This window comes from Oncorhynchus kisutch, linkage group LG18 (genome assembly GCF_002021735.2).
Source record: "Oncorhynchus kisutch isolate 150728-3 linkage group LG18, Okis_V2, whole genome shotgun sequence".
In the NCBI taxonomy this organism is placed as follows: domain Eukaryota; kingdom Metazoa; phylum Chordata; class Actinopteri; order Salmoniformes; family Salmonidae; genus Oncorhynchus; species Oncorhynchus kisutch.
The window spans coordinates 68,528,642-68,550,416 of NC_034191.2; the positions used below are offsets into that span (position 1 = coordinate 68,528,642).

Consider the following 21,775-nt stretch of genomic DNA (forward strand, 5'->3'; position numbering starts at 1 on the left):
ATCATGCTAGTGTAGCAGAGTTTACGTGATGAGTATCAGTGCCATCCGGATGTGTGGTAGGGGAGTTTCAGTTGGACACACAGAGGTCTGGACACACACTGTGTTGAGATATTTCCGTCTGTTTGAAGTGTGTGTGTGTCTGTGTGTGTGTGTGTGAGTGAGTGAGTGAGTGAGTGAGTGAATGAGTGTGTGAATCACACCACAGATGGAGGATCAGAGAGAGGCGACAGGTTGCTCATGTAGCACCTCTTAATCACAGGATAAAAATGTACAGCTCAAATCAAATGCACTGAATACAACAGGTGTAGACTGAATACAACAGGTGTAGACTGAATACAACAGGTGTAGACTGAATACAACAGGTGTAGACTGAATACAACAGGTGTAGACTGAATACAACAGGTGTAGACTGAATACAACAGGTGTAGACTGAATACAACAGGTGTAGACTGAATACAACAGGTGTAGACTGAATACAACAGGTGTAGACTGAATACAACAGGTGTAGACTTTACCATGAAATGCTAATTTACGATCCCTTTCCCAACAATACAGTTAAAAGTTAAAAACAAAGAAACATTTACTAAATAAAAAAAGGAAATTGTAACACAAAATAACAATAATGGGACTATATACAAGGAGCACTGGTACTGAGTCCATGTGCAGAGTTAGAGGTTGTTGAGGTAATATGTACATGTAGGTATGGGAAAAAAGTGACGAGGCAATCAGGATATTTAATAAAAAGAGTAGCAGCAGTTTATGTGAAGAGTGAGAAAGTGTGTCAACAAAATGTGTGTTTGTGGCATCAATATGCATTTGTGTGTGTGAGCGTATGTAGTGCTTTTTCATGCTTTTATACAAAGACTGCAGCCAACACAGGGCAATGTCCCCAATCACTGCCCTGGGGCATTGGGATATATTGATTTTTTTGGGGGGGACAAGAGGAAAGAGTGCCTCCTACTGGCCCTCCAACATCACTTCTAGCAGCATCTGGTCTCCCATCCAGGGACTGACCAGGACCAACCCTGCTTAGCTTCTGTGTGTGTGTGTGTGTGTGTGTGTGTGTGTGTGTGTGTGTGTGTGTGTGTGTGTGTGTGTGTGTGTGTGTGTGTGTGTGTGTGTGTGTGTGTGTGTGTGTGTGTGTGTGTGTGTGTGTGTGTGTGCGCGCGCGCGCGCAAGAGCCAGTGCAGAGCCAGTGCAAGAGAATCAATGCTCTGCATATGCACCTGGTAATCCATTTGGTCCTGCGACCTTGTGAATGTTAAGGTCTTACTCACATCGGCATGATCACACAGTTGTCCGGAACAGCTGGTGCTTTCATGCATGGTTTTGTGTTGCTTCGAAGCGAGCATAGAAGGCATTGAGCTCGTCTGGTAGGCTTGTGTCACTGTGTCACTGGGCAGCTCGCAGCTGGGTTTCCCTTTGTAGACAAGGTCCAAAAGGCTCTATCCCCAAGCCATATGAATGCTGAACAATTAATTAAATGGTCACCCAGACTATTTACATTGACACACCCCACCCTTCGTTTATACGCTGCTGCTACTCGCTGTTTATTATCTATGCATAGTCACTTTACCCCTACTTACATGTACAAATTACCTCGACTAACCTGTGCCCCCGCACATTGACTCGGTACCGGTACCCCCTGTATTTAGCCTCATTACTTTTTATTTTAAAAATTACTTTCCTAACTCTATTTCTTGAACTGTAGTGTTGGTTAAGGGCTTGTATGTAAGTAAGCATTTCACAGTGTATTCGGCGCATGTGACAAATACAATTTGATTTGTAATCTGTGATAGTTTGCAAGGCCTGCCACATCGAACGAGCTTCAGAGCCGGTGTAGTAGGAGTCAATCTTGGTCCTGTATTGACGCTTTGCCTGTTTGATGGTTTGAGGGCATAGCAGGATTTCTTATAAGCATCCGGATTAGTGTCCCGCTCCTTGAAAGCTGCAGCTCCAGCCTTTAGCTCAGTGTGGATGTTGCCTGTAATCCATGGCTTCTGGTTGAGATATGCACGTACGGTCACTGTGGGGAAGACGACGTCGATGCACTTATTAATGAAGCCGTTGACTGATGTGGTAAACTCCTCAATGTCATCGGATGAATCCCGAAACATATTCCAGTCTGTGCTAGCTAAACAATCCTGTACCTTAGCATCCGCTTCATCTGACCACTTCCCTATTGAATGTGTCACTGGTACTTCCTGTTTGAATTTTTGCTTGTAAGCAGGAATCAGGAAGATAGTTATGGTCAGATTTTCCAAATGGAGGGCGAGGGAGAGCTTTTTATGTGTTTCTGTGTGTGGAGTAATGGTGAACTAGAGTTTTGTATGTGTTTCTGTGTGTGGAGTAATGGTGAACTAGAGTTTAGTATGTGTTTCTGTGTGTGGAGTAATGGTGAACTAGAGTTTAGTATGTGTTTCTGTGTGTGGAGTAATGGTGAACTAGAGTTTTGTATGTGTTTCTGTGTGTGGAGTAATGGTGAACTAGAGTTTAGTATGTGTTTCTGTGTGTGGAGTAATGGTGCGCTAGAGTTTAGTATGTGTTTCTGTGTGTGGAGTAAAGGTGAACTAGAGTTTAGTATGTGTTTCTGTGTGTGGAGTAATGGTGCGCTAGAGTTTTGTATGTGTTTCTGTGTGTGGAGTAATGGTGAACTAGAGTTTAGTATGTGTTTCTGTGTGTGGAGTAATGGTGCGCTAGAGTTTTGTATGTGTTTCTGTGTGTGGAGTAAAGGTGAACTAGAGTTTAGTATGTGTTTCTGTGTGTGGAGTAATGGTGAACTAGAGTTTAGTATGTGTTTCTGTGTGTGGAGTAAAGGTGAACTAGAGTTTAGTATGTGTTTCTGTGTGTGGAGTAATGGTGAACTAGAGTTTTGTATGTGTTTCTGTGTGTTTTTTCGCCTCTAGTTGCAAAGGTGATTTTAGTTTTCCTGCAATAAAATCACCGGCCACTAGGAGCGCTGCATCTAGGTCAGCAACACCAGCACTCAACACAGACAGACAGACAGACAGACACACACACACGCACAACCCCTCTCCTCTTCTACAACCACAACACACCATTACTGTTTAATACCACCACAAACTGTGTGTGTGTGTGTGTGTGTGTGTGTGTGTGTGTGTGTGTGTGTGTGTGTGTGTGTGTGTGTGTGTGTGTGTGTGTGTGTGTGTGTGTGTGTGTGTGTGTGTGTGTGTGTGTGTGTGTGTGTGTGTGTGTGTGTGTGTGTGTGTGTGTGCGCGCGCGTGTGTGCGTGCGTGCGTGCGTGTGCATAGAGAAAGTATATTACAGCCTTCCAAGATCACTATAACTCAATCCCACTGTGGCTGCATAGGCCTATTCATTTAATGACATTAATTCAGCTAATGAAGTGATGAGATCTAATCAAGCATCATTGTAAGGAACAGAAGCTGGTAGACGAGATCAGAGAGAAAGAACTACACAGAGAACAGCAGCATCACAAACACAAATTACAATTTTAGCTGGAATGTTCTCTATCTTCCATGGAATATTCTACAGCCAATTCTGAAAGCCACACACATACACAAACACACAAATACACACATAGTACAGAGGCAAGTTTTAGTCCTTGTCAGCTTTAGGACAGATAGTGGTAACCTGACACACACACTCCAGGATAGCGTTACTGTACCCGCACACACAGTCCTGTACTTACAGCCCCCTGGGTTTCGGAACACCCGCATCCTGCCCTGGTAAACAAACCCCAGTCCCGCTCCTTCCCGGTAAAGTTTCCGGTGGAGTTCCTGGTAAGGTCTCCGGTAAAGTTTTGGATCAGTAGACATCCTAGGGCCTTGAGTCTGCTAGTCAGAACACCCAGAGACACACACACTGCTTTGGCCTCACTCATACCTAATCACACACTGTCCTTCAGACAGCTATGCACTGGATGTGTGTGTGTGTAAGACAGAGGTAGAGTGGGTGAAAATAAGAGTGAAGAAGAGGGAGCATGTTGGAGTGTATGTGAGGGAGGTGTGTGTGTGTGACTCAGTCAGGGGGAACACCAGAAATCCAAACTGGGATCCCCCCTAAACCCCTCTGTAACCTCCTACCCTTAGCTTCCATCATGTGATCTGGAGATTCCCATGAAACACACACACACACACACACCATACACGTGAACCAATGCCTGACTACCACGTACCGCAAAGAATGCACACACACGTGTCTCAGAATATGACAGCGTAGAAGGGATTACAGGCAGCTGTTGTGCAAGGCCTATCACCTTCCCCATGAGTGCAACCTCACTAATTGTCCCCACACAACAAGAACAATAAGTCCCGGGGTTCCTCTGGGGGGACAGACCTCTACAACTAAACAGCTCAGTCTGAGACAGTCTAACCTACTAGTTCTAAACCACACTTTCTTCCCTTGAACAGTGAGACTAGCGAAGATATTAAATACATTACTGTACTGAATACAGTGTGTAGAAGAATAGACTAATAAGTAGTACTATAATATTACCACAATAGTACTACAAAAGTACTAGAGCATTAACAGCTCTGGAGCTGGTCTTTCTGTGTTAAACCTCCATGGGTGCGTGTCTCTGTGTGTGCTTGTGCGTTCATACGTGCAGTATGCAGTATTAGGCTCTAAGTCTCTGTGTGGCAGTGGCTTCCATGGACTGTGAGAGAGGAATTCCAGGCAATCTGTGTCCCTAAACCACTTATGCAACCAAACTAACAGTGCACATACAAGCGAGGACACACTCACACACTCACACACACACAGAGGGCTGATTGATGCGCATACTTGGGCCTAGGTTAGCAGAACATAACACATCCGCTAGGCTAGGCCTTAGGACACCGTCTCATAACACACACACACACTGTCCTTTGGTAACTGGTCATGAGGCGCTCTACAGACAGCGATAGGTTAACTAACAACCAATCAGAAAGGCGGCGAGAAAGTGAGAGAGATTATTAAGTATTGATGATGAGGAGCAGAGAGAGGATAGGGCAGCATAATTTATTCAGGCACTGAATTTATCTGAATTAGAATTCAATCTCTGCCTGCTTGGCCCCCTTCTATTCTGTCTGAGTGGAGACTCCACCATGTTCAATACACCTTCTATTCTGACTGAGTGGAGACTCCACCGTGTTCAATACACCTTCTATTCTGACTGAGTGGAGACTCCACCATGTTCAATACACCTTCTATTCTGACTGAGTGGAGACTCCACCGTGTTCAATACACCTTCTATTCTGACTGAGTGGAGACTCCACCGTGTTCAATATAGCTTCTATTCTGACTGAGTGGAGATTCCACCATGTTCAATACACCTTCTATTCTGACTGAGTGGAGACTCCACCGTGTTCAATACACCTTCTATTCTGACTGAGTGGAGACTCCACCATGTTCAATACACCTTCTATTCTGACTGAGTGGAGACTCCACCGTGTTCAATACACCTTCTATTCTGACTGAGTGGAGACTCCACCGTGTTCAATATAGCTTCTATTCTGACTGAGTGGAGATTCCACCATGTTCAGTACACCTTCTATTCTGACTGAGTGGAGACTCCACCGTGTTCAATACACCTTCTATTCTGACTGAGTGGAGACTCCACCATGTTCAATATACCTTCTATTCTGTCTGAGTGGAGACTCCACCGTGTTCAATACACCTTCTATTCTGACTGAGTGGAGACTCCACCATGTTCAATACACCTTCTATTCTGTCTGAGTGGAGACTCCACCATGTTCAATACACCTTCTATTCTGTCTGAGTGGAGACTCCACCGTGTTCAATACACCTTCTATTCTGACTGAGTGGAGACTCCACCATGTTCAATACACCTACTATTCACAGATCTGTGCAAGAAATTGAACATAGAATTTAGCACACAAGTTATCCAGCAGGACAGAGAGAGAGAAAATACAGAGAGAGAGTGTGATAAAGAAATAGACTGAGTGAGAGTGACAGAGGGAGAGAGAGACAGGGAGGTAGAGAGTGAGAGCAAGAGAAAGAAAGAAAAGAGGGGGAACCCCACAGTGCAGTGATCTACACTGGCTCTATTGTTCTTAGTCTTGTCAGTCTGATCTCTCTCTCTCTCTCTCTCTCTCTCTCTCTCTCTCTCTCTCTCTCTCTCTGTCTCTCTCTCTCTTGCTTTGTCTTTGTCTTTGTCTGTCTGTCTGTCTGTCTCTGTCTGTCTATCTCTGTCTGTCTGTCTCTCTCTCTGTCTCTCTCGGTCTCTCTGTCTGTCTGTCTCTCTCTCTCTCTCTCTGTCTGTCTGTCTCTCTCGGTCTCTCTTGTTAGAGAAATCTCACCGCTTCATCTATTGCCAGCAGCGCTTCTTAGGTCAGAGCCTCGTAATTATATCACACACACACACACAAATACACACATACACACATGCCTTTGTCTTAACATAGAATAAGAATGTTTGCCCTCACCCAAAGAAAGAGACACTGAATGTGATTGCTTGGGAAACTAACACAGTCAGTATGGGAAAGCAAACGCTAACCGTGTGTGTATGTGTGTTTGCGTGTGCGTATTGTCAGAGCCCTACCCGTATATGGTTGTGTCTGATCCAAGACAAAAGCATCTTCAGCATTGTCCTCATATCACACACACACATCCACAAACGACGACAGAGAGAAACACATACCCAAGCATTCACAGGCCACTGAGTTGAAGAATGGACAGAGAGAGGAACTCATAGGAGTCTAAACACACACACACACAGGAGGAAGGTCTGCCCAGGAAGAGCCTACAGCTGCTGGTCACCGTGGTGATTAGAGCATGTCCTGTCCTTGCTCCCCTGGCAACCACATCTGCACAGGAACACACACATCATTCCTCAGAGGGTTTCCACTACCTCACACAAACACACCCACACCCACACAGACACACGAACATACGGCGTTCCAATAGATAAACATAAAATCCTACACAACGCCCATGAAGATACTCAAAATATATAAATGGTCTGTAAACTGTATACTGTATGTAAACTGTATGTTTCACTAGCACAGACTGTATTCATCCCCCACTGTGACCGTACGTACATATCCAAACCAGAAGCCATGGATTACAGGCAACATCCGCACTGAGTGAAAGGCTAGAGCTGCCGCTTTTAAGGAGCTGGACACTAATCCGGATGCTTATAATAAATCCTGCCACGACCTACGGCAAGCCATCAAACTGGCAAAGCATCAATACAGGACTAAGATCTAATCTTACTACGCTCGTCAGATGTGGCAGGGCTTGCAACTATTGTATTTGCTCCAGCAGGTATATTTCACTGGTCATCCCCAAAGCCAACTCCTCCTTTGGCCGGCTTTCCTTCCAGTTCTCTGCTGCCACTGACTGGAACGAATTGCAAAAATCACTGAAGCTGGAGTCTTATATCTCCCTCACTAACTTTATGCATCAGCTGATGAGCAGCTTACCTATCACTGTGCCTGTACATAGCCCAACTGTAAATAGCCCACCCAACCACCTCATCCCCATATTGTTATTTATTTTTTTGCTCCTTTGCACCCCAGTATCTCTTCTTGCACATTCATCTTCTGCACATCTATCACTCCCGTGTTTAATTGCTAAATTGTAATTATTTTGCCACTATGGCCTATTTATTGCCTTACCTCCCTAATCTTACTACATTTGCACACACTGTATATAGACTTTTCTATTGTGTTATTGACTGTACATTTGTTTATTCCATGTGTAACTCCATGTGTTGTTTGTGTCACACTGCTTTGCTTTATCTTGGCCAGGTCGCAGTTGTAAATGAGAACTTATCTCAACTGGCATACCTGGTTAAATAAAGGTGAAATAAATACACTTAAAAAATACGGATTACAAAGGGAAACCCAGCCGCGAGCTGCCCAATGACGCAAGCCTACCAGGCAAGCTAAATGCCTTCCATGCTCGCTTTGAGGCAAGCAACACTGAACAGTGCATGAGAGCACCAGCTGTTCCAGATGACTGTGTGATCACGCTCTCCGTAGATGATTTGAGTAAGACCTTTAAACACTTTAACATTCACAATGCTACAGTGCCAGACAAATTACCAGGACGCGTACTCAGAGCATGCGCTGACCAGCTGGCAAGAGTCTTCACTGACATTTTCAACATCTCCCTGACCCAGTCTGTAATACCTACATGTTTCAAGCAGACCACCATAGTCCCTGTGCCCAAGAACGCCAGGTAACTTTTCCAAATGGCTATCGCCCTGTAGCACTCACATCTGTAGCCATGAAATGCTTTGAAATGCTGGTCATGGCTCACATCAAAAACATCATCCCAGACACCCTGGACCCACCCCAATTTGCATACTGCCTCAACAGATCCACAGATGATGCAATCTCTATTGCACTCCCACCTGGACAAGAGGAACACCTATATGAGAAGGCTGTTCATTGACTACAGCTCAGCGTTCAACACCATAGTCCCCTCCAAGCTCATCACTAAGCTAAGGACCCTGGGACTAAACACCCCCCTCTGCATCTGGATCCTGGACTTCATGACTGGCCACCCCCAGGTGGTGAGGAAAGGCAACAACACATCCGCCACGCTGACCCTTGACACAGTGGCCCCGCAGGGGTGCATGCTTAGTCCCCTCCTGTACGCCCTGTTCAACCATGACTGTGTGGCTGTGCACAACTCCAACACCATCATTAAGTATGCTGGTGACACGACGGTGGTAGGCCTGATCACCGACGATGATAAGACAGCCTTTAGGGAGGAGGTCAGGGATCTGGCAGTGTGATGCAACGACATCTTCCTTAATGTCAGCAAGACAAAGGTCAAGAGCTTCAAGTTCTTTGGTGTCCACATCACTAAGGATCTATCATGGTCCACACACACCAACAGAGTCATGAAGAGGGCACGACAACGCCTCTTCCCCTTCAGAAGGCTGAAAAGATTTGGCATGGGCCCTCAGATCCTCAAAAAGTTATACAGCTGCACCATTGAGAGCATCTTGACTGGCTGCATCACCACTTGGTATGGCAGCTGCTTGGCATCTGACCGCAAGGCGCTGCAGTGGGTAATGTGTAAGGCCCAGTACATGACTGGGGCCGATCTCTCTGCAATCCAGGACTTCGATACCAGGTGGTGTCAGAGGAAGACGCTAAAAATGGTTGAATACTCCAACCACTCAAGTCATAGACTGTTCTCTCTGCTAACGCATGGCAAGCGTTACCGATGCATCAAGTCTGGAACCAACAGGATCCTGAACAGCTTCTACCACGAAGCCATTAGACTGCTAAATAGTTAGTTAAATAGTTAATCAAATAGCTACCCGGACTATCTGCATTGACCCTTTTTACACTAACTTTTTTGACTCATCACATACGCTGCTGCTACTGTTTATTATCTATCCTGTTGCCAATCACTTTATTCCTAGTTATTAGTACATATCTACCTCAATGACCTCGTACCCCTGCACATCCACTCTGTACTAGTACCCTGTGTATGTAGCCAAGTTATCGTTACTCATTGTGTATTTATTATTACTTTCTCTCTACATTGTTGGGAAGGGCCTGTAAGTAAGCATTTTACTGTTAGTCTACACCTGGTGTTTACTAAGCATGTGAAAAATACCATTTCATTTGATTTAAACACTAGCCATTACTGGTGTTTTGTGTGTCTATGTGTTCCCTGTCTAGAGGTTAACTTCCTGCTGACGGTACAGAAAGTAGAGTCTCCCTGTACCTCCATGACAACAGACATCCCTCTATCACCATTTGAGGAAGAAAGAGGGAGTATCAGAATTATGCTCTAAATTTGAACAGTCTGATTTTTCTTAAAGGCAGAATTTGTAGGGGAACAAGACCCGTATTCTCAAAGCGTCTTAGAGTAGGAGTTCTGCTGGGATCAGTTTTGTCCTTTAGATAATAAGTATATGGACGTGGATCAGCACTCTTACTCTGAGACGCTTAATGAATACAGGCCCAAAGTGTGACTGTGACAAGGTCATGTTGAGTCAGATGGAGTGGTTCAGTAGATATCTGGCTCTGGGGGACAGGGGGATTCCTGGGTGGGGCTCTGAGGGACAGGGGGATCCCTGGGTGGGGCTCTAGGGGACAGGGGGATCCCTGGGTGGGGCTCTGGGGGACAGGGGGATCCCTGGGTGGGGCTCTGGGGGACAGGGGGATCCCTGGGTGGGGCTCTGGGGGACAGGGGGATCCCTGGGTGGGGCTCTGGGGGACAGGGGGATTCCTGGGTGGGGCTCTGAGGGACAGGGGGATCCCTGGGTGGGTCTCTGAGGGACAGGGGGATCCCTGGGTGGGGCTCTGGGGGACAGGGGGATCCCTGGGTGGGGCTCTGGGGGACAGGGGGATCCCTGGGTGGGGCTCTGGGGGACAGGGGGATCCCTGGGTGGGGCTCTGGGGGACAGGGGGATCCCTGGGTGGGACTCTGGGGGACAGGGGGATCCCTGGGTGTGGCTCTGGGGGACAGGGGGATCCCTGGGTGGGGCTCTGTTTGGCCTGTAGCCCCTCACTTCCTCCTTTGCCCTCTCCTTCTTTCTCTGCATCCCTTTTTTTCTCTCCCTCTCCTCTCTCTTCTCTCCCCTGTCCCTCCCTTCCTGTGTCTCTCTCATAACTCTCCTCCCTCTCTTTCGCCTCCCTCTTCTCTCGATTAAAAGTGTCTGAGGGAAACTCCTAGAAAACCCCTCTGACCGTGTGTGTGTGTGCATGCAATATAATTGTTCTTAGAGAGTGTTCCATTCAGGAAGTGTGGCGCCTGATACAGAGATTGCATCATCACCTTGTGACCTCACAATAACAATCCCACAATGCTTCACTCTCATGAAGAGCCCAATGCCGGTAACAATCCCACAATGCTTCACTCTCATGAAGAGCCCAATGCCGGCTGTCCCAGAATGTGCGGACCAACACGCACGCACGCACGCACGCACACGCACACACACACACACACACACACACACACACACACACACACACACACACACACACACACACACACACACACACACACACACACACACACACACACACACACACAGTGCGCTAGTCCAGTGACCCTGCCCTTCAGAGGACTGTACCATGTCATACTGACAGCAACCAGATGGGGGACATCTCTCTCTCTCTAGCTTCACCTCACCCTCTCTATCAATCAATAGGTCCACCTCCCTAGCCAGCTCTCCCTTTACCCCTCTCTCTCTCTCAATTAATAGGTCCACCTCCCTAGCCAGCTCTCCCTTTACCCCTCTCTCTCTCTCAATTAATAGGTCCACCTCCCTAGCCAGCTCTCCTTTTACCCCTCTCTCTCTCTCAATTAATAGGTCCACCTCCCTAGCCAGCTCTCCCTTTACCCCTCTCTCTCTCTCAATTAATAGATCCACCTCCCTAGCCAGCTCTCCCTTTACCCCTCTCTCTCTCTCAATTAATAGGTCCACCTCCCTAGCCAGCTCTCCCTTTACCCCTCTCTCTCTCTCTTTCTCAATTAATAGGTCCACCTCCCTAGCCAGCTCTCCCTTTACCCCTCTCTCTCTCTCAATTAATAGGTCCACCTCCCTAGCCAGCTCTCCCTTTACCCCTCTCTCTCTCTCTCAATTAATAGGTCCACCTCCCTAGCCAGCTCTCCCTTTACCCCTCTCTCTCTCTCAATTAATAGGTCCACCTCCCTAGCCAGCTCTCCCTTTACCCCTCTCTCTCTCTCAATTAATAGGTCCACCTCCCTAGCCAGCTCTCCCTTTACCCCTCTCTCTCTCTCAATTAATAGGTCCACCTCCCTAGCCAGCTCTCCCTTTACCCCTCTCTCTCTCTCAATTAATAGGTCCACCTCCCTAGCCAGCTCTCCCTTTACCCCTCTCTCTCTCTCAATTAATAGGTCCACCTCCCTAGCCAGCTCTCCCTTTACCCCTCTCTCTCTCAATTAATAGGTCCACCTCCCTAGCCAGCTCTCCCTTTACCCCTCTCTCTCTCTCAATTAATAGGTCCACCTCCCTAGCCAGCTCTCCCTTTACCCCTCTCTCTCTCTCAATTAATAGGTCCACCTCCCTAGCCAGCTCTCCCTTTACCCCTCTCTCTCTCTCAATTAATAGGTCCACCTCCCTAGCCAGCTCTCCCTTTACCCCTCTCTCTCTCTCAATTAATAGGTCCACCTCCCTAGCCAGCTCTCCCTTTACCCCTCTCTCTCTCTCTCTCTCTCAATTAATAGGTCCACCTCCCTAGCCAGCTCTCCCTTTACCCCTCTCTCTCTCTCAATTAATAGGTCCACCTCCCTAGCCATCTCTCCCTTTACCCCTCTCTCGCTCTCAATTAATAGGTCCACCTCCCTAGCCAGCTCTCCCTTTACCCCTCTCTCTCTCAATTAATAGGTCCACCTCCCTAGCCAGCTCTCCCTTTACCCCTCTCTCTCTCTCAATTAATAGGTCCACCTCCCTAGCCAGCTCTCCCTTTACCCCTCTCTCTCAATTAATAGGTCCACCTCCCTAGCCAGCTCTCCCTTTACCCCTCTCTCTCTCAATTAATAGGTCCACCTCCCTAGCCAGCTCTCCCTTTACCCCTCTCTCTCTCTCAATTAATAGGTCCACCTCCCTAGCCAGCTCTCCCTTTACCCCTCTCTCTCTCTCAATTAATAGGTCCACCTCCCTAGCCAGCTCTCCCTTTACCCCTCTCTCTCTCTCTCAATTAATAGGTCCACCTCCCTAGCCAGCTCTCCCTTTACCCCTCTCTCTCTCTCAATTAATAGGTCCACCTCCCTAGCCAGCTCTCCCTTTACCCCTCTCTCTCTCAATTAATAGGTCCACCTCCCTAGCCAGCTCTCCCTTTACCCCTCTCTCTCTCTCAATTAATAGGTCCACCTCCCTAGCCAGCTCTCCCTTTACCCCTCTCTCTCTCTCTCTCTCTCTCTCAATTAATAGGTCCACCTCCCTAGCCAGCTCTCCCTTTACCCCTCTCTCTCTCTCAATTAATAGGTCCACCTCCCTAGCCAGCTCTCCCTTTACCCCTCTCTCTCTCTCTCTCTCTCTCTCTCTCTCTCAATAAATAGGACCACCTCCCTAGCCAGCTCTCCCTTTACCCCTCTCTCTCTCTCTCTCTCTCTCTCAATCAATAGGTCCACCTCCCTAGCCAGCTCTCCCTTTACCCCTCTCTCTCTCTCAAGTAATAGGTCCACCTCCCTAACCAGCTCTCCCTTTACCCCTCTCTCTCTCTCAATTAATAGGTCCACCTCCCTAACCAGCTCTCCCTTTACCCCTCTCTCTCTCAATAAATAGGTCCACCTCCCTAGCCAGCTCTCCCTTTACCCCCCCCTCTCTCTCAGTACTGTGTTCCACAATGAAATTAAAAAGAATATAGACAGAGAGTGTGTGCATTGCGTCATCCCCAGGGCAGTGATGAGCATACATATGGCAGGTTCTTGCTTTTGGAACAGGCTCATTTGACATTTTTGGTATAATGTATTTATTAGGGATCCCCATTAGTTCCTGCCAAGGCAGTAGCTACTCTACCTGGGGTTTATTATGGATCCCTATTCATTCCTGCCAAGGCAGGAGCTACTCTTCCTGGGGTCCATTATTTCCTGCCAAGGCAGCAGCTACTCTACCTGGGGTCCATTAGTTCCTGCCAAGGCAGCAGCTACTCTTCCTGGGGTCCATTATTTCCTGCCAAGGCAGCAGCTACTCTACCTGGGGTCCATTAGTTCCTGCCAAGGCAGCAGCTACTCTTCCTAGGGTCCATTAGTTCCTGTCAAGGCAGCAGCTACTCTACCTGGGGTTTATTATGGATCCCCATTAGTTCCTGTCAAGGCAGCAGCTACTCTACCTGGGGTTTATTATGGATCCCCATTAGTTCCTGCCAAGGAAGCAGCTACCCTACCTGGGGTTTATTATGGATCCCCATTAGTTCCTGCCAAGGCAGCAGCTACTCTACCTGGGGTTTATTATGGATCCCCATTAGTTCCTGCCAAGGAAGCAGCTACCCTACCTGGGGTTTATTATGGATCCCCATTAGTTCCTGCCAAGGCAGCAGCTACTCTACCTGGGGTTTATTATGGATCCCCATTAGTTCCTGCCAAGGCAGCAGCTACTCTACCTGGGGTTTATTATGGATCCCCATTAGTTCCTGCCAAGGCAGCAGCTACTCTACCTGGGGTTTATTATGGATCCCCATTAGTTCCTGCCAAGGCAGCAGCTACTCTACCTGGGGTTTATTATGGATCCCCATTAGTTCCTGCCTTGGCAGCAGCTACTCTACCTGGGGTTTATTATGGATCCCCATTAGTTCCTGCCAAGGCAGCAGCTACTCTACCTGGGGTTTATTATGGATCCCCATTAGTTCCTGCCAAGGCAGCAGCTACTCTACCTGGGGTTTATTAAGGATCCCCATTAGTTCCTGCCAAGGCAGCAGCTACCCTACCTGGGGTTTATTATGGATCCCCATTAGTTCCTGCCAAGGCAGCAGCTACTCTACCTGGGGTTTATTATGGATCCCCATTAGTTCCTGCCAAGGCAGCAGCTACTCTACCTGGGGTTTATTATGGATCCCCATTAGTTCCTGCCAAGGCAGCAGCTACTCTACCTGGGGTTTATTATGGATCCCCATTAGTTCCTGCCAAGGCAGCAGCTACTCTACCTGGGGTTTATTATGGATCCCCATTAGTTCCTGCCAAGGCAGCAGCTACTCTACCTGGGGTTTATTATGGATCCCCATTAGTTCCTGCCAAGGCAGCAGCTACTCTACCTGGGGTTTATTATGGATCCCCATTAGTTCCTGCCAAGGCAGCAGCTACTCTACCTGGGGTTTATTATGGATCCCCATTAGTTCCTGCCAAGGCAGCAGCTACTCTACCTGGGGTTTATTATGGATCCCCATTAGTTCCTGCCAAGGCAGCAGCTACTCTACCTGGGGTTTATTAAGGATCCCCATTAGTTCCTGCCAAGGCAGCAGCTACCCTACCTGGGGTTTATTATGGATCCCCATTAGTTCCTGCCAGGGCAGCAGCTACTCTACCTGGGGTTTATTAAGGATCCCCATTAGTTCCTGCCAAGGCAGCAGCTACCCTACCTGGGGTTTATTATGGATCCCCATTAGTTCCTGCCAGGGCAGCAGCTACCCTACCTGGGGTTTATTATGGATCCCCATTAGTTCCTGCCAAGGCAGCAGCTACTCTACCTGGGGTTTATTATGGATCCCCATTAGTTCCTGCCAAGGCAGCAGCTACCCTACCTGGGGTTTATTATGGATCCCCATTAGTTCCTGCCAGGGCAGCAGCTACCCTACCTGGGGTTTATTATGGATCCCCATTAGTTCCTGCCAAGGCAGCAGCTACTCTACCAGGGGTTTATTATGGATCCCCATTAGTTCCTGCCAAGGCAGCAGCTACTCTTCCTGGGGTTTATTATGGATCCCCATTAGTTCCTGCCTTGGCAGCAGCTACTCTACCTGGGGTTTATTATGGATCCCCATTAGTTCCTGCCAAGGCAGCAGCTACTCTACCTGGGGTTTATTATGGATCCCCATTAGTTCCTGCCAAGGCAGCAGCTACTCTACCTGGGGTTTATTAAGGATCCCCATTAGTTCCTGCCAAGGCAGCAGCTACTCTACCTGGGGTTTATTATGGATCCCCATTAGTTCCTGCCAAGGCAGCAGCTACTCTACCTGGGGTTTATTATGGATCCCCATTAGTTCCTGCCAAGGCAGCAGCTACTCTACCTGGGGTTTATTATGGATCCCCATTAGTTCCTGCCAAGGCAGCAGCTACTCTACCTGGGGTTTATTATGGATCCCCATTAGTTCCTGCCAAGGCAGCAGCTACTCTACCTGGGGTTTATTATGGATCCCCATTAGTTCCTGCCAAGGCAGCAGCTACTCTACCTGGGGTTTATTATGGATCCCCATTAGTTCCTGCCAAGGCAGCAGCTACTCTACCTGGGGTTTATTATGGATCCCCATTAGTTCCTGCCAAGGCAGCAGCTACTCTACCTGGGGTTCAATCACATAAAAGTCACTTACATTACATATAAAACAAAAGATAAAACAGAACATCATATAACATTATTACACCACTACATATCTACAATACAAAATGTATAATACCACCATACAACACTATTACAATGAGTGTGTGTGCTAGCACTTATGCATGTGAGTGTCTTTGTGTGTGTGTCTCTTCACAGTCCTCGCTGTTCCTTGAGGTATATTTTTATCTGTTTTTAAATCTTTTCAATCTTAAATCTGATTCTACTGATTCTACTGATTCTACTGATTCTACTGATTCTACTGATTCTACTGATTCTACTGCTGCATCAGTTACTTGCTGTGGAATAGAGTTCCATGTATTCATGTCTCTATGTAGTACTGTGCACCTCCCATACTCTGTTCTGGACTTGAGGATTGTGAAGAGACCTCTGGTGGCATGTCTTGTGGGGTATGCATGGGTGTCTGAGCTACAGTGCCTTGCGAAAGTATTCGGCCCCCTTGAACTTTGCGACCTTTTGCCACATTTCAGGCTTCAAACATAATGATATAAAACTGTATTTTTTTTGTGAAGAATCAACAACAAGTGGGACACAATCATGAAGTGGAACGACATTTATTGGATATTTCAAACTTTTTTAACAAATCAAAAACTGAAAAATTGGGCGTGCAAAATTATTCAGCCCCTTTACTTTCAGTGCAGCAAACTCTCTCCAGAAGTTCAGTGAGGATCTCTGAATGATCCAATGTTGACCTAAATGACTAATGATGATAAATACAATCCACCTGTGTGTAATCAAGTCTCCGTATAAATGCACCTGCACTGTGATAGTCTCAGAGGTCCGTTAAAAACGCAGAGAGCATCATGAAGAACAAGGAACACACCAGGCAGGTCCGAGATACTGTTGTGAAGAAGTTTAAAGCTGGATTTGGATACAAAAAGATTTCCCAAGCTTTAAACATCCCAAGGAGCACTGTGCAAGCGATAATATTGAAATGGAAGGAGTATCAGACCACTGCAAATCTACCAAGACCTGGCCGTCCCTCTAAACTTTCAGCTCATACAAGGAGAAGACTGATCAGAGATGCAGCCAAGAGGCCCATGATCACTCTGGATGAACTGCAGAGATCTACAGCTGAGGTGGGAGACTCTGTCCATAGGACAACAATCAGTCGTATATTGCACAAATCTGGCCTTTATGGAAGAGTGGCAAGAAGAAAGCCACTTCTTAAAGATATCCATAAAAAGTGTTGTTTAAAGTTTGCCACAAGCCACCCGGGAGACACACCAAACATGTGGAAGAAGGTGCTCTGGTAAGATGAAACCAAAATTGAACTTTTTGGCAACAATGCAAAACGTTATGTTTGGCGTAAAAGCAACACAGCTCATCACCCTGAACACACACCATCCCCACTGTCAAACTTGGGCCTGCTTTTCTTCAGCAGGGACAGGGAAGATGGTTAAAATTGATGGGAAGATGGATGGAGCCAAATACAGGACCATTCTGGAAGAAAACCTGATGGAGTCTGCAAAAGACCTGAGACTGGGACGGAGATTTGTCTTCCAACAAGACAATGATCCAAAACATAAAGCAAAATCTACAATGGAATGGTTCAAAAATAAACATATCCAGGTGTTAGAATGGCCAAGTCAAAGTCCAGACCTGAATCCAATCGAGAATCTGTGGAAAGAACTGAAAACTGCTGTTCACAAATGCTCTCCATCCAACCTCACTGAGCTCGAGCTGTTTTGCAAGGAGGAATGGGAAAAAATGTCAGTCTCTCGATGTGCAAAACTGATAGAGACATACCCCAAGCGCCTTACAGCTGTAATCGCAGCAAAAGGTGGCGCTACAAAGTATTAACTTAAGGGGGCTGAATAATTTTGCACGCCCAATTTTTCCGTTTTTGATTTGTTAAAAAAGTTTGAAATATCCAATAAATGTCGTTCCACTTCATGGTTGTGTCCCACTTGTTGTTGATTCTTCACAAAAAAATACAGTTTTATATCTTTATGTTTGAAGCCTGAAATGTGGCAAAAGGTCGCAAAGTTCAAGGGGGCCGAATACTTTCGCAAGGCACTGTATGTGCTAGTAGTTTAAACAGACAGCTCAGTGCATTTAGCATGTCAACACTTCACCATCTCTCCTCCACTTTGAGCCAGGAGAGATTGACATGCATATTTGGGGCAGCAGGTAGCCTAGTGGTTAGAGCATTGGGCCAGTAACCGAAAGGTTGCTAGATCGAATCCCCAAGCTGACAAGGTAAAAATCTGTCGTTCTGCCCCTGAACAAGGCAGTTAACCCAATATTCCTAGGCCGTCAATGTAAATAAGAATTTGTTCCTAACTGACTTGCCTGTTAAATAAAGGTTAAAAAAAACAATTATATAATAATTAAATATCATTCATGTTAGCTCCCTGTGTACTCTTAAGGTCCAACCGTGCTGCCCTGTTCCCTCTTTGTGGCACCTTCCCACATGACTGAACAGTAGTGCTGCTGCGACAAAACTAGGGCCTGTAGGACCTGCCTTGTTGATAGTTGTTAAGAATGCAGAGCAGTGCTTTATTATGGACCGACTTCTCCTCATCTTAGCTACTGTTGTATCAATATGTTTGACCATGACAGTTTATAATCCAGGATTACACCAAGCAGTTTAGTCACCTCAACTTGCTCAATTTCCACATTATTCATTACAAAATTTAGTTCAGGTTTAGTGAAGGGTTTAGTAAGGGTTTAGTGAATGATTTGTCCCAAATACAATGCTTTTAGTTTTAGAAATATTTAGGACTAACTTATTCCTCGCCACCCATTTTGAAATGCTTTACTCAAAGCCAGTGGCATGTCATTAGTAAAGATTGAAAAAAGTAAGTGGCCTAAACAGTTGCCCTGGGGAATTCCTGAATCTTCCTGAATTCTTTTTTTCCAAAAGTTTACTAAGGGTTGGTAACAGTCTGATTGGTCGGCTATTTGAGCCAGTAAATGGGGCTTTACTATTCTTAGGTTGCTAAATTACTTTTGCTTCCCTCCAGGCCTGAGGGCACACACTTTCTAGTAGGCTTAAATGAAATAGATGGCAAATAGGATTGGCAATATTGTCTGCTATTATCCAAGGGTAATTTTCCATCCAAGTTGTCAGACCCCGGTGGTTTGTCATTGCTGATAGGCAACAACAAAAATATTCACCTCTTCCACACTCACATTACGGAATTCAAAGTACAATGCTTGTTTTCATAATTTGGTAAGATATACTTGGATGTGTAGTGTCAGCGTTTGTTGCTGGCATGTTATGACTAAGTTTACTAATCTTGCTAATTAAAAAATCATTAAATAATTGACAATATCAGTGGGTTTTGTGATGAATGAGCCATCTGATTCAATTAATATGAATTAATTGGGCCGAGTTTGCCTTTTTGCCCAAAATTTCAAAAAGCTTTTTACTATCATTATATCATTTCTCTTTGTTTCATATAATATTTTCTTCTTCTTTTTATTTAGTTTAGTCATATGATTTCTCCATTTGCAGTACGTTTGCCAATCGGTTGTGCTGACAGACTTATTTATTTCACATTCATTTTGCGTCATCCCTCTCAACCATACAATTGTTAAATTTCTCATCAATCCAAGGGGATTTAACCGTTTTTACATTTGACTGATGGCCCTTTGTGATCTAGAACAATCTGGCTAGACAACACACACACCCACACTCTGAGGGTGTCTCAGGGGGAGTTGGAACATGTAAAAATTCCCATTCACACATGAGTATAATACACACTTGTACATGTGTGAAATAGGACAAATATAAGCCCCCAGCAAATGATGTATTATTATTATTTTACACATACATATATACACGCACAAAAGCACACACATACACACAAACACACACAAGCACATAGGTCTTAAGGTTGATAAAGGCTGAGTAATATATCCTTCCTGTTTGGCCCTGTCCGGGGGTGTCATCAGATGGGGCCACAGTGTCTCCTGACCCCTCCTGTCTCAGCCTCCAGTCCACACATAGCCTGGTTCCTCTCTAGGTTTCTTCCTAGGTTTTGGCCTTTCTAGGGAGTTTTTCCTAGCCACCGTGCTTCTACACCTGCATTGCTTGCTGTTTGGGGTTTTAGGCTGGGTTTCTGTACAGCACTTTGAGATATCAGCTGATGTACGAAGGGCTATATAAATACATTTGATTTGATTTGAATAATTGAAGATAAGGGTGTGAAAAATGACTAGTCGCTGAAACACCTGACTGCACACCCCCAATTTATTTTCTTTTTTTGGGGGTGGGGGTTATGATATTTATGCCTCTAACTTTCTCACCCATCATTTTCTACGATTCATTCATGATTATCCAATGACACAATACATTCATATTCATTTCTATTTGGCACAACATCATCCGAAACACAACAAGTTTGTAGAGTCACAACCTTGATGTAGTCATTGTGTGCTAGGAATGGAACAAAATACTAAACTTATGAATAAATGTTACACTATAAGTGAATTTGTCCAAATACTTATGACACCTTCAAATAGGGGGACTAGATACATAAAGTGCTTACACATGTTTTACCATTTAGAAATGTATGAAAATACCCTAAAATAAAAGGTGACATTCTGTAATGTCGCCTCATATTAAACATTTGATCTCAAATCCAAAATGCTGGAGTATAAAGAGTATAAAAGTTTTAGCTTCACTGTCCAAATACATATGTAGGGTAGAGTGTTTGTGTCTGTGTGTGTGTGTGTGTGTGTGCGTGGGCGTTTAAAGACGCCAGAGAAAGTCAGTCCAGATGGCCTGAGAAGATTAAATACCATCTGCCAGCGAGCGCTGGACACAGCCAATCCCTCTCTCTCTGTCTCTCACGAACACATGCACGCACACACACATACACACACAAGCACACACACACACACACACAAAGTATAATATACATCACATACACACTCTCCATAGGGACTACAACACACAGGGTCAAATACAAACTATTTTAGATTTTCTTGGCGTAGCTTCTTTAGGTCTATTCCATTGTTTCCATTATATCAGGCAATCCAAATCACGTGTGTGAAAGAATTTGACATACATAAATGACCCAGATCTGACACACAAACACACACTTCCAGAAAGAGAGGGGGTTTCACAGTCTGTCTCCGTGACAACAGGGTGCGGCATTAAAGAGCTGTGGTCAGAGTGAGAGGAAGACCCCACTAAGATGCACCTCGATGTCGTGCGTGTGTCCCTCTAGGGATATTAGTAATAATACCTGCTCAGTTCTTCTCAGACAGCAGATCTATAAGCCATCTCCTCTGCATTTAAATGTCTATACATACAGCTGACACACATACAGAGAGAATGAGAGAAAGAGAGAAAAGACAGGCTATGTGCACACTGCCCACAAAATGAGTTGGAAACTGAGTTACACTTCCTAACCGGCCAAACGTATGACCATATTAGAGACACATATTTCCCTCAGATTACACAGACCCACAAAGAATTCAAAATCAAATCCAATTTGAATAAACTTTCATATATATTGGTGAAATACCACAGTGTGCAATCAGAGCAGCAAGAAGTGTGACCTGCTGCCACAAGAAAAGGGCAACCAGTGAAGAACAAACACCCTTGTAAAAACAACCCATATTTATTTTCACCTTTGTACTTTAACTATTTGCACATTGTTACAACACTGTATATAGACATAATATGACATTTGGAGGGGGGTGGGGGTGTGTGTTTGAGTGTGTAGACTTACGTTACAGGACATAGAATCATCCTCTCCAATAGAATCCTCCAGAACATGCCGATGGGCATCCTGCAAAAACACAATAAACAACTATTAGTTATTGTAATGTACATTTTAGGTC

At 45.6% G+C, this 21,775-nt stretch overlaps 1 protein-coding gene across 2 annotated transcripts in view; it reads right to left on the bottom strand.

Annotated features, from left to right (window-relative positions):
* Nucleotides 1-21,775, bottom strand: part of LOC109909899 (ribosomal protein S6 kinase alpha-3) — a 37,503-nt gene that overhangs the window by 13,790 nt on the left and 1,938 nt on the right. For both annotated transcript variants that reach the window (XR_004204039.1, XM_031796599.1), the window contains exon 2: nucleotides 21,664-21,723. Coding sequence is in view for 1 of the 2 variants with exons in the window: in XM_031796599.1 (XP_031652459.1) it covers nucleotides 21,664-21,723 (60 nt within the window). In the remaining variant the exon portion in view is untranslated. The remainder of the gene's footprint in view (nucleotides 1-21,663; nucleotides 21,724-21,775) is intronic.